Source organism: Telopea speciosissima, chromosome 7, assembly GCF_018873765.1.
Source record: "Telopea speciosissima isolate NSW1024214 ecotype Mountain lineage chromosome 7, Tspe_v1, whole genome shotgun sequence".
NCBI lineage: Eukaryota > Viridiplantae > Streptophyta > Magnoliopsida > Proteales > Proteaceae > Telopea > Telopea speciosissima.
Window position 1 is genome coordinate 13,392,692 of NC_057922.1, and position 12,850 is coordinate 13,405,541.

Genomic DNA, 12,850 nt, shown 5'->3' on the forward strand with positions numbered 1-12,850 from the left:
CAAAACAAAGGCTACAATTTCCTCGAGTCATTACATACCCTTCTAGGAGCCACATCTTCTACTAACTATGAGTAATTCAGTGTCTTGATTCTTATAATGCATAGGGCTAGGTGTACATGTAGACTTTCAAGCCGTTTCAGGGATAGCTAGTCTTCATAAACATAAAAAACATGGAATTTAAGTTCACAAGATCAATGAAAATTTAAGGAAAAGGGATTTTACATCTTAAAGAATTTCCAATTTAACAAAATGAGATCTGTAGATTGAAGCTTATTATTTGAGAATGGTTCCATCATCTGTTATATATAGTTCTCTGTATTATGCTGTTACCTTTTTCTCTCGACTGATTTTGCCAACCATTCTTACTTTATGTTCAAGTTTTGTGATTCTGGTGAATATAATTCTGTGTTCCTTCTGACTATTTTTATGACAATATCAATCATCTTTTGTTCCTCAGATTGATTTTATTGTTGGCCGTGAGATTGAAGTTGGGGGGATTTATAAAGGTGTTGTAGCATCAATCAAAGAATATGGGGCTTTTGTTGAATTCAATGGTGGCCAGCAAGGGCTGTTACATATTTCCGAGTTGTCTCATGATCAGGCATGTAATATAAATGGAGGTGTTCTCTTTGAGAGTACATTTAGTTTATTCCTTCCTGAGTATATACTTCTTTGAGTGGGTACATTTTGCACTTTTACCCCATCAATTATGATTTGTTTTTCTTTTTCATTGCTATTTCACCGTTTTCACTCCTATTGTTCAATTTAACGTTTCTTATACTGAATGACTTCTATGTCTTGCACTTCGTGATCATTTTTAAAGTTATGTTTCCTATCCAACTCTAGTGCCAGACAATTTAGTATTTCATGGGGATGGTATGACACAGAAATCTCCACTGTCGCAGAGGTATACTATGAACTGTATCTTATTCCAGACAGTAACTATAGTGACAATAACGATTGTTAGCTGATCTCAGTGATGTCAACTTTAGTACGTTTATGAATAGCTCATCTGATGTGGAACCGGGCATGGTTTCTATGTATGACCTGTCCGTATTGAATAGTATTCTCTCAGTAAGACCAACGGTCATTTTTTATTACCATCTGTCTAAATTAGTAGGCCCCATGTAAGCATGTTATCCTTAGTTTTGGCTATTCAATATGTTGACTAATTTTCACAATATCAGGGGCCATAGGTTGTAATTAGATCTACATCAGAGGGGCAAATGGCGAGTGGGTCTCGGATGTGGAGGGGGAGCAAGAAGAGGCCGTGCGACATTTTTCGGGAATTTTTACTGCACAAGGCTGTGTGATGGATGAGGGGTTGTTATCGGTGATCCCTGAGGTGGTGTCCGAGGCTGATAATGCTGCCCTGCTGGTGGTCCCCTCCTTTGAGGTGGTCCCCTCCTTTGAGGAGGTTAGGGGTGCTGTCTTTGCCTTGTCGGCGGACAGTGCGCCTGGGCCTGATGGGTTCTCGGGCCATTTCTTCACAGCTTGCTGGGAGGTGGTAGGGGCAGATGTGTGGGCTGCGGTGAAGGAGTTTTTTGCAGGTGGGCCTCTCCTTAGGAGCTACACTGCTGCCAACTTGGTCCTGATCCCTAAGAAGGATAATCCGGAGGTGATGGCTGATTTGAGACCTATTAGCCTATGCAACTTCTCCTACAAGGTTATTGCAAAGATCATGACCTCTAGGTTGGCGGGTCTATTGCCTACCCTGGTGGCGGAGGAGCAGGGTGCTTTTGTGCAGGGGAGATGCATTCATGATAACATTTCTCTAGTGCAAGAGGTTACGCACGAGTTGAACAGGAAGGCGAGGGGGGGAACTGTTATCCTTAAGTTAGACATGGCCAAGGCCTATGATCGGCTTGAATGGGGGTTTCTATGGAGTGTGCTCTTGAAGTTTGGGTTTTGTAGGGATTGGGTCAATCTGGTTAGGCGGACGGTCAAGAATTGCTGGTTCTCGGTAGTACTTGGGGGCAAGCAGTAAGGGTTCTTCAAATCTACCAGGGGGGTGCGACAAGGGGACCCCCTGTCGCCTACGCTCTTCATTTTGGCAGAGGAGGTGCTTAGCAGGGGAATCAAGGAGTTATTTATGGAAGGTCATGCCTCCTACTTCAGGTTGCCGAGAGGGTGCCCGGGGATCTCTCATAGTCTTTTTGCTGATGACACCATCATCTTCTCCAGGGGTCTCAAGGGCTCTCTTAAGCAGATCATGGGGTTTCTCTCTAGGTATGAAGGTTTCTCTGGACAGCTGGTCAACAAACAGAAGAGCTATTTTGTGGTTGGGCACAAGGCTATGCCTGCCCATGCTAGGATGGTGGGGGCAGTTACAAGCTTTTCTCAGAAGGCACTCCCTATCACTTATTTAGGAGCGCCGCTTCAATGTGGTAGGCTTAAGGTTTGCTTCTTTGATGTTCTTGTTGATAAAATCAATAGTAAGGTGGCAGGTTGGAAGGGAAAGCTCCTCTCAGCGGGGGGCCGGGTTACCTTGCTGAAGCATGTTCTCTCTTCCGTCCCTATCCATGTCCTGGCCACGCTGGACCCTCCTAAAGCTGTGTTGCGAAGGCTGTATGGCATCTTTGCTGACTTTCTCTGGGGAACCTCGGAATGGGGGAAACGAAGGCACTGGGTCAGCTGGCAGAAAGTGTGCAGGCCGCAGGAGGAAGGGGGCCTTGGTGTTAGGTTGCTGGACGAGGTTGGGCTCTCTTTGAGGCTTAAGGGTCTCTGGCGTGTTCTGACGGAGCATTCTTTATGGAGCAGTTTTTTCAAGGCCAAGTGTTCAAGGGCCTCCATGTGGTGCTGGTTGACCCTCATGGGGTGACTTCTAGGTCTTGGAGGAATGCGTTGGCGTTTAGGGGAATGATCTTGGAGAGATCTCGGTGGCTGGTTGGCTCTGGGAATGTGTCTTTTTGGCTGGTTAACTGGTCTGGGGCGGGTCCTTTGATTGATGCAGTGGATAATGCCCTTCTGGTGGATGTTGACCTGCGGGTGAAAGATGCTGTTGAGGGGGATGGCTCTTGGAGACAAGACATCTTGGATCACATTGATGATGAGGCCATCCGGTAGGCTATCGTCCAAGGTAATGTTCACATCTCAGACAGGCCAGATGTTCTAGTGTGGGCATCGGCTAGTGATGGTCGCTTTTCGACCAAATCGGTCTGGAATGAGATCAGGACGGTGGGGTCAGTTGCTGCCTATGCAAAGTGGATATGGAACCCCTCGCTCCCAACCAAGGTGGCTTTCTTCTCTTGGCAGCTGTTGAACGACAAGATACCTACGGAAGTTACCTTAATGTCAGTTGGGATTCCCTTGGCCTCTCGTTGTTACTGCTGTGGCTCCCCCCAAAGGGAAACTACTGATCACTGCCTAATAGGTGGTGTTACAGCGGCTAAGGTGTGGAGGTTCTTCTCTCGCCTTTTTGACTTGGTGCCTCACCCAGGGCAGGATGTTAGGGGTCGGCTAGCGCTATGGCATGGGTTGGCGAGCTACAGGTGCATCAGTGATTACATTGTGGGGCTCTTGCCGGCTTTGATTGTGTGGGAGCTATGGAAAGAAAGAAACAACAGGAGGCATGGGGAGACTAGGCGTACTGCTGCCACTGTCATTGATCGTGTTAGAAGGTGGGTGAAAGAGCTCCCAATCCCCTCACAAGTGGGCAAATGTGGATCTGCAAGGGATGGGCTGATTCAGCAGTGGTTCGAGTTAGTGGTTCTGCCGGCCAAGGCCTCTCGGCCTATCCCTGTTTTTTGGTGCCCCCCTTCTGTTGCTGTCAAGCTAAATGTTGATGGAGCCTGTCGGGGCAATCCAGGGGTCGGGGGAGGAGGGGAAGTCATCTGGAATATTGAGGGAGAAGTGCTGGCGGCTTTTTCTAACAGCTATGGGATGTGTACTATTGCTATTGCAGAGCTAAGGGCTCTGAGGGATGGCCTCCGCTTATGCCACGATCGGGGATACGTAGATGTGCTTGTTCACTCGGACTCATAGACCACTGTTACACAGATAAACCATAAGAAGTGTAACCTGTGGCAGGGGTGGTACTGGTTTGATGAGATCCTCCAGCTGATGGCAGCGACTAGGGCGACGGTGACATTTGCTTTAAGGGAGAGCAACAGGGCCGTTGACTGGCTGGCCAAGCAAGCTTGTGCTTCGCAATGCTCCATTACCTTTCAGCCGGATAACTTGCCGCTAGGCGGCTTTCGATGTATAGTGAGGGAGGATAGAGAGGGCTTGCCGGTCCTTAGAGCTTAGGGCATGGCATGTTCTGGTAAGCTGTATAGCTTTGGGTTGGGGTAAGGCGGGACGTCCCCCCCTGTATTCGTTATTCTTTGTTGGCTGAATAAAATCTAGGGGCTGGCCCGGGTCCCAAAGAAGTTCGGGTTAGAAAAAAAAAAAAAAAAAAAAGGTTGTAATTAGATCTAGCAAATTGCTTGTATGCATTTTCTACCAATTCTTTATGCAGTTCGTCTTCTGTACATGGTTGATTTTATATGATTTTCTGTCTCTATCTTTGTATCAGTAGTATGAGGGACAATACCATGCTACCCGCATATTTAGTGGACGATCTAGATGAGCTTTTAAAGTAATGTTGTATGCATATTTAGTGAAGAGAAAGGTACTTCTTCGAACTTGTACACAGATTAGGGAGAAAGGTACTTCTTTGAGTCAAGGAATTAAGTATCGATACTGTTGGAATTTGGGAAATTATGATGTGTCCATAATGACACTAGACCTCTTTATTTATAATAGACTAAACTACCCCTGTACCCATATTACACTCATATTACTATATTACAATACTCCCCCCCCCCCCAAGTTGGAGCATAGATATCACACATGCCCAACTTGCACAAAATAGGATGAAATACTTTACGGCTAAGCCCCTTTGTGAGGACATCTGCTAACTGCTCACTAGACTTCACAAAAGGAGTGCAGATAAGACCTGTCTCCAGTTTTTCCTGGATGAAGTGACGATCAATCTCAACATGTTTGTTGCGGTCATGCTGAACTGGGTTATGGGCAATGCTGATGGCAGACTTGTTGTCATAGTATAACATCATAGGAACATGGACAAGGAGACCCCAAAGCCATAGCAACTCACAAACACCATGTTCCATAGCACGAAATTCAGCCTTTGCACTAGACCGAACCACTATAGTCTACTTTTTACTACGCCAAGTAACAAGGTTGCCCCCAACAAGAGTGCTATATCCAGATGTTGATCTCCAATCATCTGGCGGCAGGGGCAAAGGTCTCTTGGTAGTAGATGCCATACGCCTGGATAAAGCCTTTGGCAACCAATCTTGCCTTGTACCGATCTACAATCCTATCAGCATGTTGTTTAACAGTAAACACCCACTTGCAACCTTCAAATCTTTTAGTGGGAGGAAGAGGAACCAGGTCCCATGTGTCACTTTTCCCAAGAGCTCACATTTCTTCAAGCATAGCATCCTTCCATCTAGAGTCTATAAGAGGTTCCTGCCAATTTGAAGGAATAGAAATAGAGGACAAAGAAGTGCTAAAACACTGATATGAAGGAGATAAGGATTCATATGACACTACATGGGACATAGTTATCAAGGCGGCAAGGCAATTATGGTGTTGGAGAGGGTCTAAAATTAAGGCGACACCAACAAGGCAGCAAGATGCCCGCTAGGCGCCCAAGGAGCCTGGACGCCGACGCCTAGGCAACGCCTTGATAACTATGACATGGGAAATGGGATGCTATGTGCATGTCCTAGTCCCTTTGCGAACAGCAATAGGTAAATCTAGAGATGCGTCATGAGTAGGAGAAGAGAGATTTCATCATGGGAACTAGGAGGAGAGATATTACTAGGCAAAGATGTGGACACTGGATCAGAGGGCAATTATTGAAGTCGTTTAGTGTTAGTAGTTTCGACTTGAGTGGCTGGAGTGGTCTTTTTTAAGTTCTTCCTTGAGCAAATTCGTAACTATATGGGCTCCTCTTGAATGGGAGGCTCAGGCTCAATATTAGGCACACTATCTGTCATCCCCATCTCAACCAAGGGCCACCCTACCTCAATAGGAGCAACTAATGGCACATCTTCACGCAAAGCAGCAAACTTCCCCTGAAGAGGTGCCAACCCAGAATAATAAGCCTCTGTCTCATGGAACACAACATCCATTGTCACCAGCATGCGACGGGAAGGAGGATGGTATCACTTGTACCCCTCTTGAGTGGCAAAATATCCAAAAAATATACACTGGAGACCAAGAGGATCAAACTTCCCATGAGTGTGATGATTTTGGGCAAAGCAAATGCAGCCAAAAACTTTGGGGGGCACAATAAAGAAGAAGACCTAGTAATAACCTCAATAGGGCAGCGAGAAGCCAAAATGCGAAATGGGATCCGATTGATCAAGTAAGCAGCAAAGAGAACGGCCTCACTTCAATATTGGGCCGAGACATGCATCTCGAACATAAGAGAACGAGCTACCTCCAGGAGATGACGATTCTTGTGCTCCGCTACCCCATTTTGGGCTGGGGTATCAACACAAGGGTCGAAACGAAATTGAACTTTCAGACTTGGCATAAAAATTAAGACACTAATTGAATTGCTGGACCATGAGTTGAGTACATCTAGTTAACTATATCACTAAATTTACGATACCAGTGTTCTGACTATGGAGGGTTGGCCTGGCCTTGCTAAATTGAACTAGTTGACTTGTGAATTTGTCAGGAAAATACCCCTATCCCATTTTCCCCTCACAACCTTTTATCTGTCAAGTACTTGTTCGGTTTGTGTGTTTAAACTTCTAACCACGCATTTGAACCATTAGCAACACACATCTAGGATCTGCATGGATTAATAATTGTGTTTGAACCTTGACTACTGGCAATTAAACACTAAACCACTATAGTGCACCTTAGGTTTCGGTAACACGATGTTATTTAATATATAGATCTAAATATTTGCAGGTTGTTTGCTTGTAAAGAAAAATTGTGAGGAACCAGCGTTTGGCACATGCGTTGACTCAATGACCTGCCAGCTGGTACTTGAAATAAGTGGGTAAATGGACCAGGTTTCAGACTGTTGGAAAATATGATGTTTGTTTCCTTGTGCAATGTGCATGTATGTATCCAAGGTTAAAAGTTTTCGAATTTTGGTGGGATTTCGACCCCTACCGAAATATTAGTTTTTTGATAAATCAAAATCTGCAACAGAAAAAATCCAAATTGCTTGCACATCGAAATTTCTGTCAATGTAGATTCTGCAGATCTTTTAGTGGTTCTTGTGCATTTATTTTACTTGCTGAATTTCAGAAAATTCTTAGCAGGATCTTTCTGTTGACACATTAGCATACTTTTCACAAGAATTTCCCCCTTCCTTGGCCCCCAGGCTATTGATTACAAATCTCAACCATTTTCTTTCTGCAGGTCTCTCGAGTTTCTGACGTAGTATCTGTAGGCCAACAGCTTTCACTAATGTGCATTGGGCAGGATGTACGGGGTAATATTAAACTCTCTCTTAAAGCAACTTTACCCCGTCCTGGATCCCTGAAGAATCCGGCTGGAGGATGTTTTGATTCTATGAAACAACCATCTAATGATAGTGCATCTGTCGAGGATGTGTCTAACTGCCAAGAAAATCAGTACTCCAACCTGGAAGAGTTTCCAATCAGCAAAGATGACAGTGGTGAAACTTCTTTCACTTATTCACAACCTTCGATCCTTATTCCAAGTGTTGCAGAGTGTGATGAAGAGGATAGAACTACTTGTTTTGGTCAGAAAGATGCAAAGAAAAATGGAAAGAACTCTAAATCTACTAAACCATTTCCATCTCGTAGAAATGGAGAAGGCCAAAATTTGCCCTTGTCTAGTATTGACCTAACATCACATAAAATTTTTATTGATTCACAGTCTATCACACAACGACAGAGAGAAAATGAGTTTGGTTCAATTGTTGGAAGTAAAGATGAAAGTGAGGATGGGTGCAAGTCTGCACATACACCTGCAGAAGACGCTGTGAATGTTAAAAATGATGTAGGTGCAGCTGGTATTAATGCAAAAACATTGAAGATTGGAGACCAATTAACTGCCAAGGTTTACCAGATACGTACACATGGATTAGTCCTCGAGTTGGGTGGTGGACTTCGTGGGATGTATCGATTCGAGGTATGTAACGACGTCTTGACTTTTTTTGTTCAGATCTCTTTGTTTCTGGTACCTACTGTTAATCAGTCTCACCATGCCAATATTGAAATATGTTCCCCCATGAGGGTTTCTCTATTGACTTATCATTTATCAAAAATCTTACTGGAGGATTATTTATCCCTTCATATTTTTTTACTTAAAAATGCTACATTGCAGCTATTTGGTTTCTGTGACAGTATACCAAACCTGTAAGCCAGTACCTATAAGAGAAAGAGAAGAAGAAGACAATACCATGGAGGAAAGGAGAGAGTGAGCCTGAACCATGATAGATTCAGAATAAGTAATATTGTAGTCTAGCCTCCCTTCTTATATCATATTAAGTAACCTACTAAGAAACGTACTTATCCCATTATCCCACGAGATACGCTATACTCCCCCTCATGGTACACTTGCATACTCCCCCTCAAGCTGGAGTAAATATATTTCCCATATCCAGCTTGGAACAACCACTAAGAAACGTAAGCCTGAATAACGCCTTAGTGAACATATCACCGAGTTGATTGCCTGAGTTGACAAACGGAGTAGACATCAGTTTTTGTATGACAACATTCCTCACAAAATGAAAGTCGATCTCAACATGCTTTGTCCTCTAAGGAAAACTGGATTATTGGCAAGTCAAGGATATTAGAACACGAACAGTATTAAGACGAGCCAGTGGAGAGAAGTTCTCAAAATAGTCTCTGTCATACGTCGGTCTGAGTATATCCTTTGGCAACCAAGCTATCTTTTAGTTGCTCAACAGATTGATCTGGTAGATACTTGACAGTGTACGCCCAATGACACTACACAAGTTCCTTCCTTGTGGGTAAGTCAGTAAGCGACCATGTCTTACGATCTAACAAGGCATCCATTTCTACATTCATGGCATTCTTCCAACCAGTATGCAATAATGCTTCCTGATACTTAACAGACACAAACACAATAACATGGTTCTAAATCTCACTGAAATCTCGAGAATCTCGAGCTCCTCGAGACGAGTTTACATACGAGACAAAGAATATGCACTAACTTGAATATCTCGACCGAAATTTCAGCTAGATTTCGGTACTTTGTACCATCTCGCCGGAATTTCGGAAAACTGCTGCATTCCACATTATAAAAAAGCACCAACTCAAAAGCACACTTCGAAATTTCTAAGTAACTCGACAGGAAGGGGTTTTTTGTCTAGAGAAGGGGGAAAAACCTTGTTTCTTGACTTTTTGGCCACATCATCACTCAATACCATGGTTGTCAAGGCATCCAGCCGCATTGGTCGCCTTGCTTTTGGTCCCTCTCTAACACCTTGGATCCCTTAGACGCCGTGACAACAATGCTCAATATAACTGGGATACACTATTGGGGTTGCCACATCACTACGAAGAGATCGATTGCTGCCTATTGTGGAAGATTTGGCTACATTCAACTATTTCAGGTAAAGGTACTAATTCCAAAAACTATTTTTTGGAAACAAAAATATGACAAATACTTGTTGTATGGGGGTAGATTTTTTTATATGTTACACACTGGAGGCTGATCTATGACCTCACACTGTCAAAAATTTTAGGAGTTGGGACATGAAAGACTAGTGAAGTAGGGTGTCTATGACTAATGTATTGCTCATTATTGGATGTCTATGTAATATACATTGTGGAGGAGTTGTAGTAGAAGCTTTAAGTGTTTAACTATTTCTTAAATAATTATTCAATATTATGTGTTTTCATCCATTATTGCATAATTTACTTGTTTTACTTGCAAATTATGTCTCACAGTACTCAAACAATGTGTAGAATAGGCAATTTTACATTAAGGGTTCAACGTTTACTGCCAACCAACGATGTGAATCCAAAACAGCAAAGGCTATTTTTTTTTAACAATCTGAAGATTAAAACATGTTTATTAAGCCTAAAACAAGCTTCCCTTAAAGTTTCGGAGCCAACTATGGCCATTTGTCCACCGAAACAACATTACCGAGACCCAAAAAAAAAAACATAAACTCCGCTAAGATATCGGTGGTCTCAACTCTCAACCATAGTTATCAAGGCGACTCCTTGGTCGCCTTGGGTGCCTAGGCGGGCGCCTTGTTGGTGTCGCCTTTCTTATGGACCCTCTCCAACACCATGGTCGCCTTGCCGCCTTGATAACTATGGTCTCGACCTGGTCAAGACACCTCCTCGAGACGAGTTTTCAGACCTTGCACAATAGATAAAGACAAAGCAAAATTATGGAGTAAAGGTGGAAGATCAGAAAAAGCAAATTTAAAAATAAAATAGGCAATATTAGATTTTTGGGTACAAGTTCGAATACGTTTATGAACAGTGACTAGCAAGTCAGAGTATGTAGGATCCATAGGCAAAGGTTCTAATGAAGTAAAGGGTAATATCAGAGGTCAGCCAGAACCATTGAAGTCGTCTTGGAACAACGCTTGAATACCTGCAATTGCTTAGGTGGGGAAGTAGTAGTAGTGATGGTGGAGTCGGTAAGACAAATGGGTACAGGAATAGGTGGAGGATTAAGAAGATTAGTATCGAGCTTGTGACTCTCAGTAGAAATCTATGGTGTAGTTTCAAAAAAGGTAACATCAATACTGACAAAACATTGACGTATAATAGGATCATAACATTGATAGCCTTTTTCAGTGCGAGCATACCCAAGGAACGCACACTTGGTAGCACGTGGAGATAATTTGTCAAGACCAAGGTGAAGGTTGTGAAGAAAACATGTAGAACCAAATACTTATGGTGGCAAACCAAACAGAGACAATTTGGGAAAAACCACAAAAAAGGGAGATAAGTTGCCAAGGACAGTAGATGGCATGCAATTAATCAAATAGGAAGCAATTAAAAAGCATCACTCCAATAAAAATAGGGAACATGCATTCGAAACATAAGAGATCGAGCAACTTCTAGCAATTGTCGGTTTTTCCTCTCAGTAACACCATATCATCCCATGACCAGTACAAAATTTAGATATTTCTTGTTGAGTATACTCAAGAACATTGCCAGAGCAGAAAACTTTATTGACACACCAAAATGAGTCTTTATTTTATTATAATATTGCTTAAAAACAGACAAATTTTGATTGATCCTTTAATAGATATGACCAAGTCATTCGAGAGTGATCATCAACAAAGGTAACAAAGTATAAAAAACCAAACTGACTCTTGACACGACACAAACCCCAGACATTAAAATGAACTAAAGAAAATAAAGAAACATGGTAGCAAGTTTGATGGGAAGGCTATTATCTTCTGGGGGGTGTGTTACTTTGTTAAAAATGTCTTCTCTTCCATTCCGCTCCATGTTCTTGGCACGTTGGACCCTCCCAAAGCGGTCCTTAGGAGATTATATGGTATTTTTGCTGATTTCCTCTGGGGAAGTTCGGAATGGGGCAAACGTAAGCACTGGGTAAGTTGGCGGAAGGTTTGCAGGCTGCTGGAGGAAGGTGGTTTAGGGGTTAGGCTTCTGGAGGATGTTGGTCTCTCTCTCAGGCTTAAGGGGCTCTGGAGGGTCCTCTCTGAACAATCGCTTTGGAGTGGTTTTTTCAAGGCCAAGTTTTTCAAAAACAATCATGTGGCTTTAGCGGGTTCATTAGGGGTTGGCTCAAGGTCGTGGCGGAATATTCTGGCGGTTAAGGGGCTGTTGTTGTACAACTCCAGATGGTTGCTTGGTGCTGGTAATATTTTATTCTGGCTGGATAATTGGACTGGGGCTGGCCCTTTGATCAATGCGGTGGACTATGGTCTCCTGGTTGATCCGAAGTTACACATTAGAGATGCTATTGAGGAGGACGGTTCTTGGAAGCAGGGCTTATTGGACCACATTGAATCTACGTCTATTAGGAACAACATTACTTCAGGTGAATTTCCCCTTTCTGATAGAGAAGATGTTTTGGTTTGGACCCCCGCTAGTGATGGTCTTTTCTCTACTAAATCAGCTTGGAATAAAGTGAAGAGTGTCTCCCCGGTAGTCTCCTATGCCAGGTGGATCTAGAACACATCTCTTCCAGCGAAAGTGGGTTTCTTTTCGTGGCAACTGCTGAATGGAAAGATCCCAACTGATGATTCTTTAATGTCGCAGGGTATTCCCCTGGCGTCTAGGTGTATCTGTTGCGGAAATCCAAGGAGGGAGACGACAGATCACTGTCTGATTCTGGTGGTACGGTGTCCAAAGTTTGGGGTTACTTTTCCCGTATTTTTTACATAGAAGCTCTTCACTCCCAGGATGTCAGAAATCGTTTATCTCTTTGGTAGGGGTTAGCGGGCTGCCATTGCCCCAGTGCTTTTATCACAGGAATTTTGCCAGCTCTGATTGTATGGGAGCTCTGGAAGGAAAGAAACAATAGGAGACATGGGGAAAAAAGGCGTGCTGCTAGCTCCATTATTGAGTGCATTAAAACCTGGGTGAAAGACATTCCTTTTCCCCCTAAGGTTGGTAGAAAGGGGTCGACTAGAGACAGGTTGATCCTTCAGTGTTTTGGCCTTTTGGTTATGCCCCCCAAGCTAATATGCCCTCTCCCAATTTATTGGTGTCCACCATTCGCCGCTGTCAAGCTAAATGTGGATGGGGCTTGTCGAGGAAACCCTGAGCTCGGGGGGGGGGGGGGGGTGGGAGGAGGAGGAACCATTAGAGATACGAATGGAGTAGGCCTGGCCGCCTTCTCTAATTTTTATGGTCTTTGCACTAACTCAATTGCGGAGCTG

General features: G+C 43.6%; 1 protein-coding gene across 1 annotated transcript in view; it reads left to right on the plus strand.

Moving 5' to 3' along the window:
• LOC122669872 (polyribonucleotide nucleotidyltransferase 2, mitochondrial-like) overlaps positions 1–12,850 on the plus strand; it is a 65,665-nt gene that overhangs the window by 47,267 nt on the left and 5,548 nt on the right. Inside the window, exons 14-15 of the mRNA XM_043866750.1 lie at positions 458–601; positions 7,396–8,133. Of these exons, the coding sequence (XP_043722685.1) occupies positions 458–601; positions 7,396–8,133 (882 nt within the window). The remainder of the gene's footprint in view (positions 1–457; positions 602–7,395; positions 8,134–12,850) is intronic.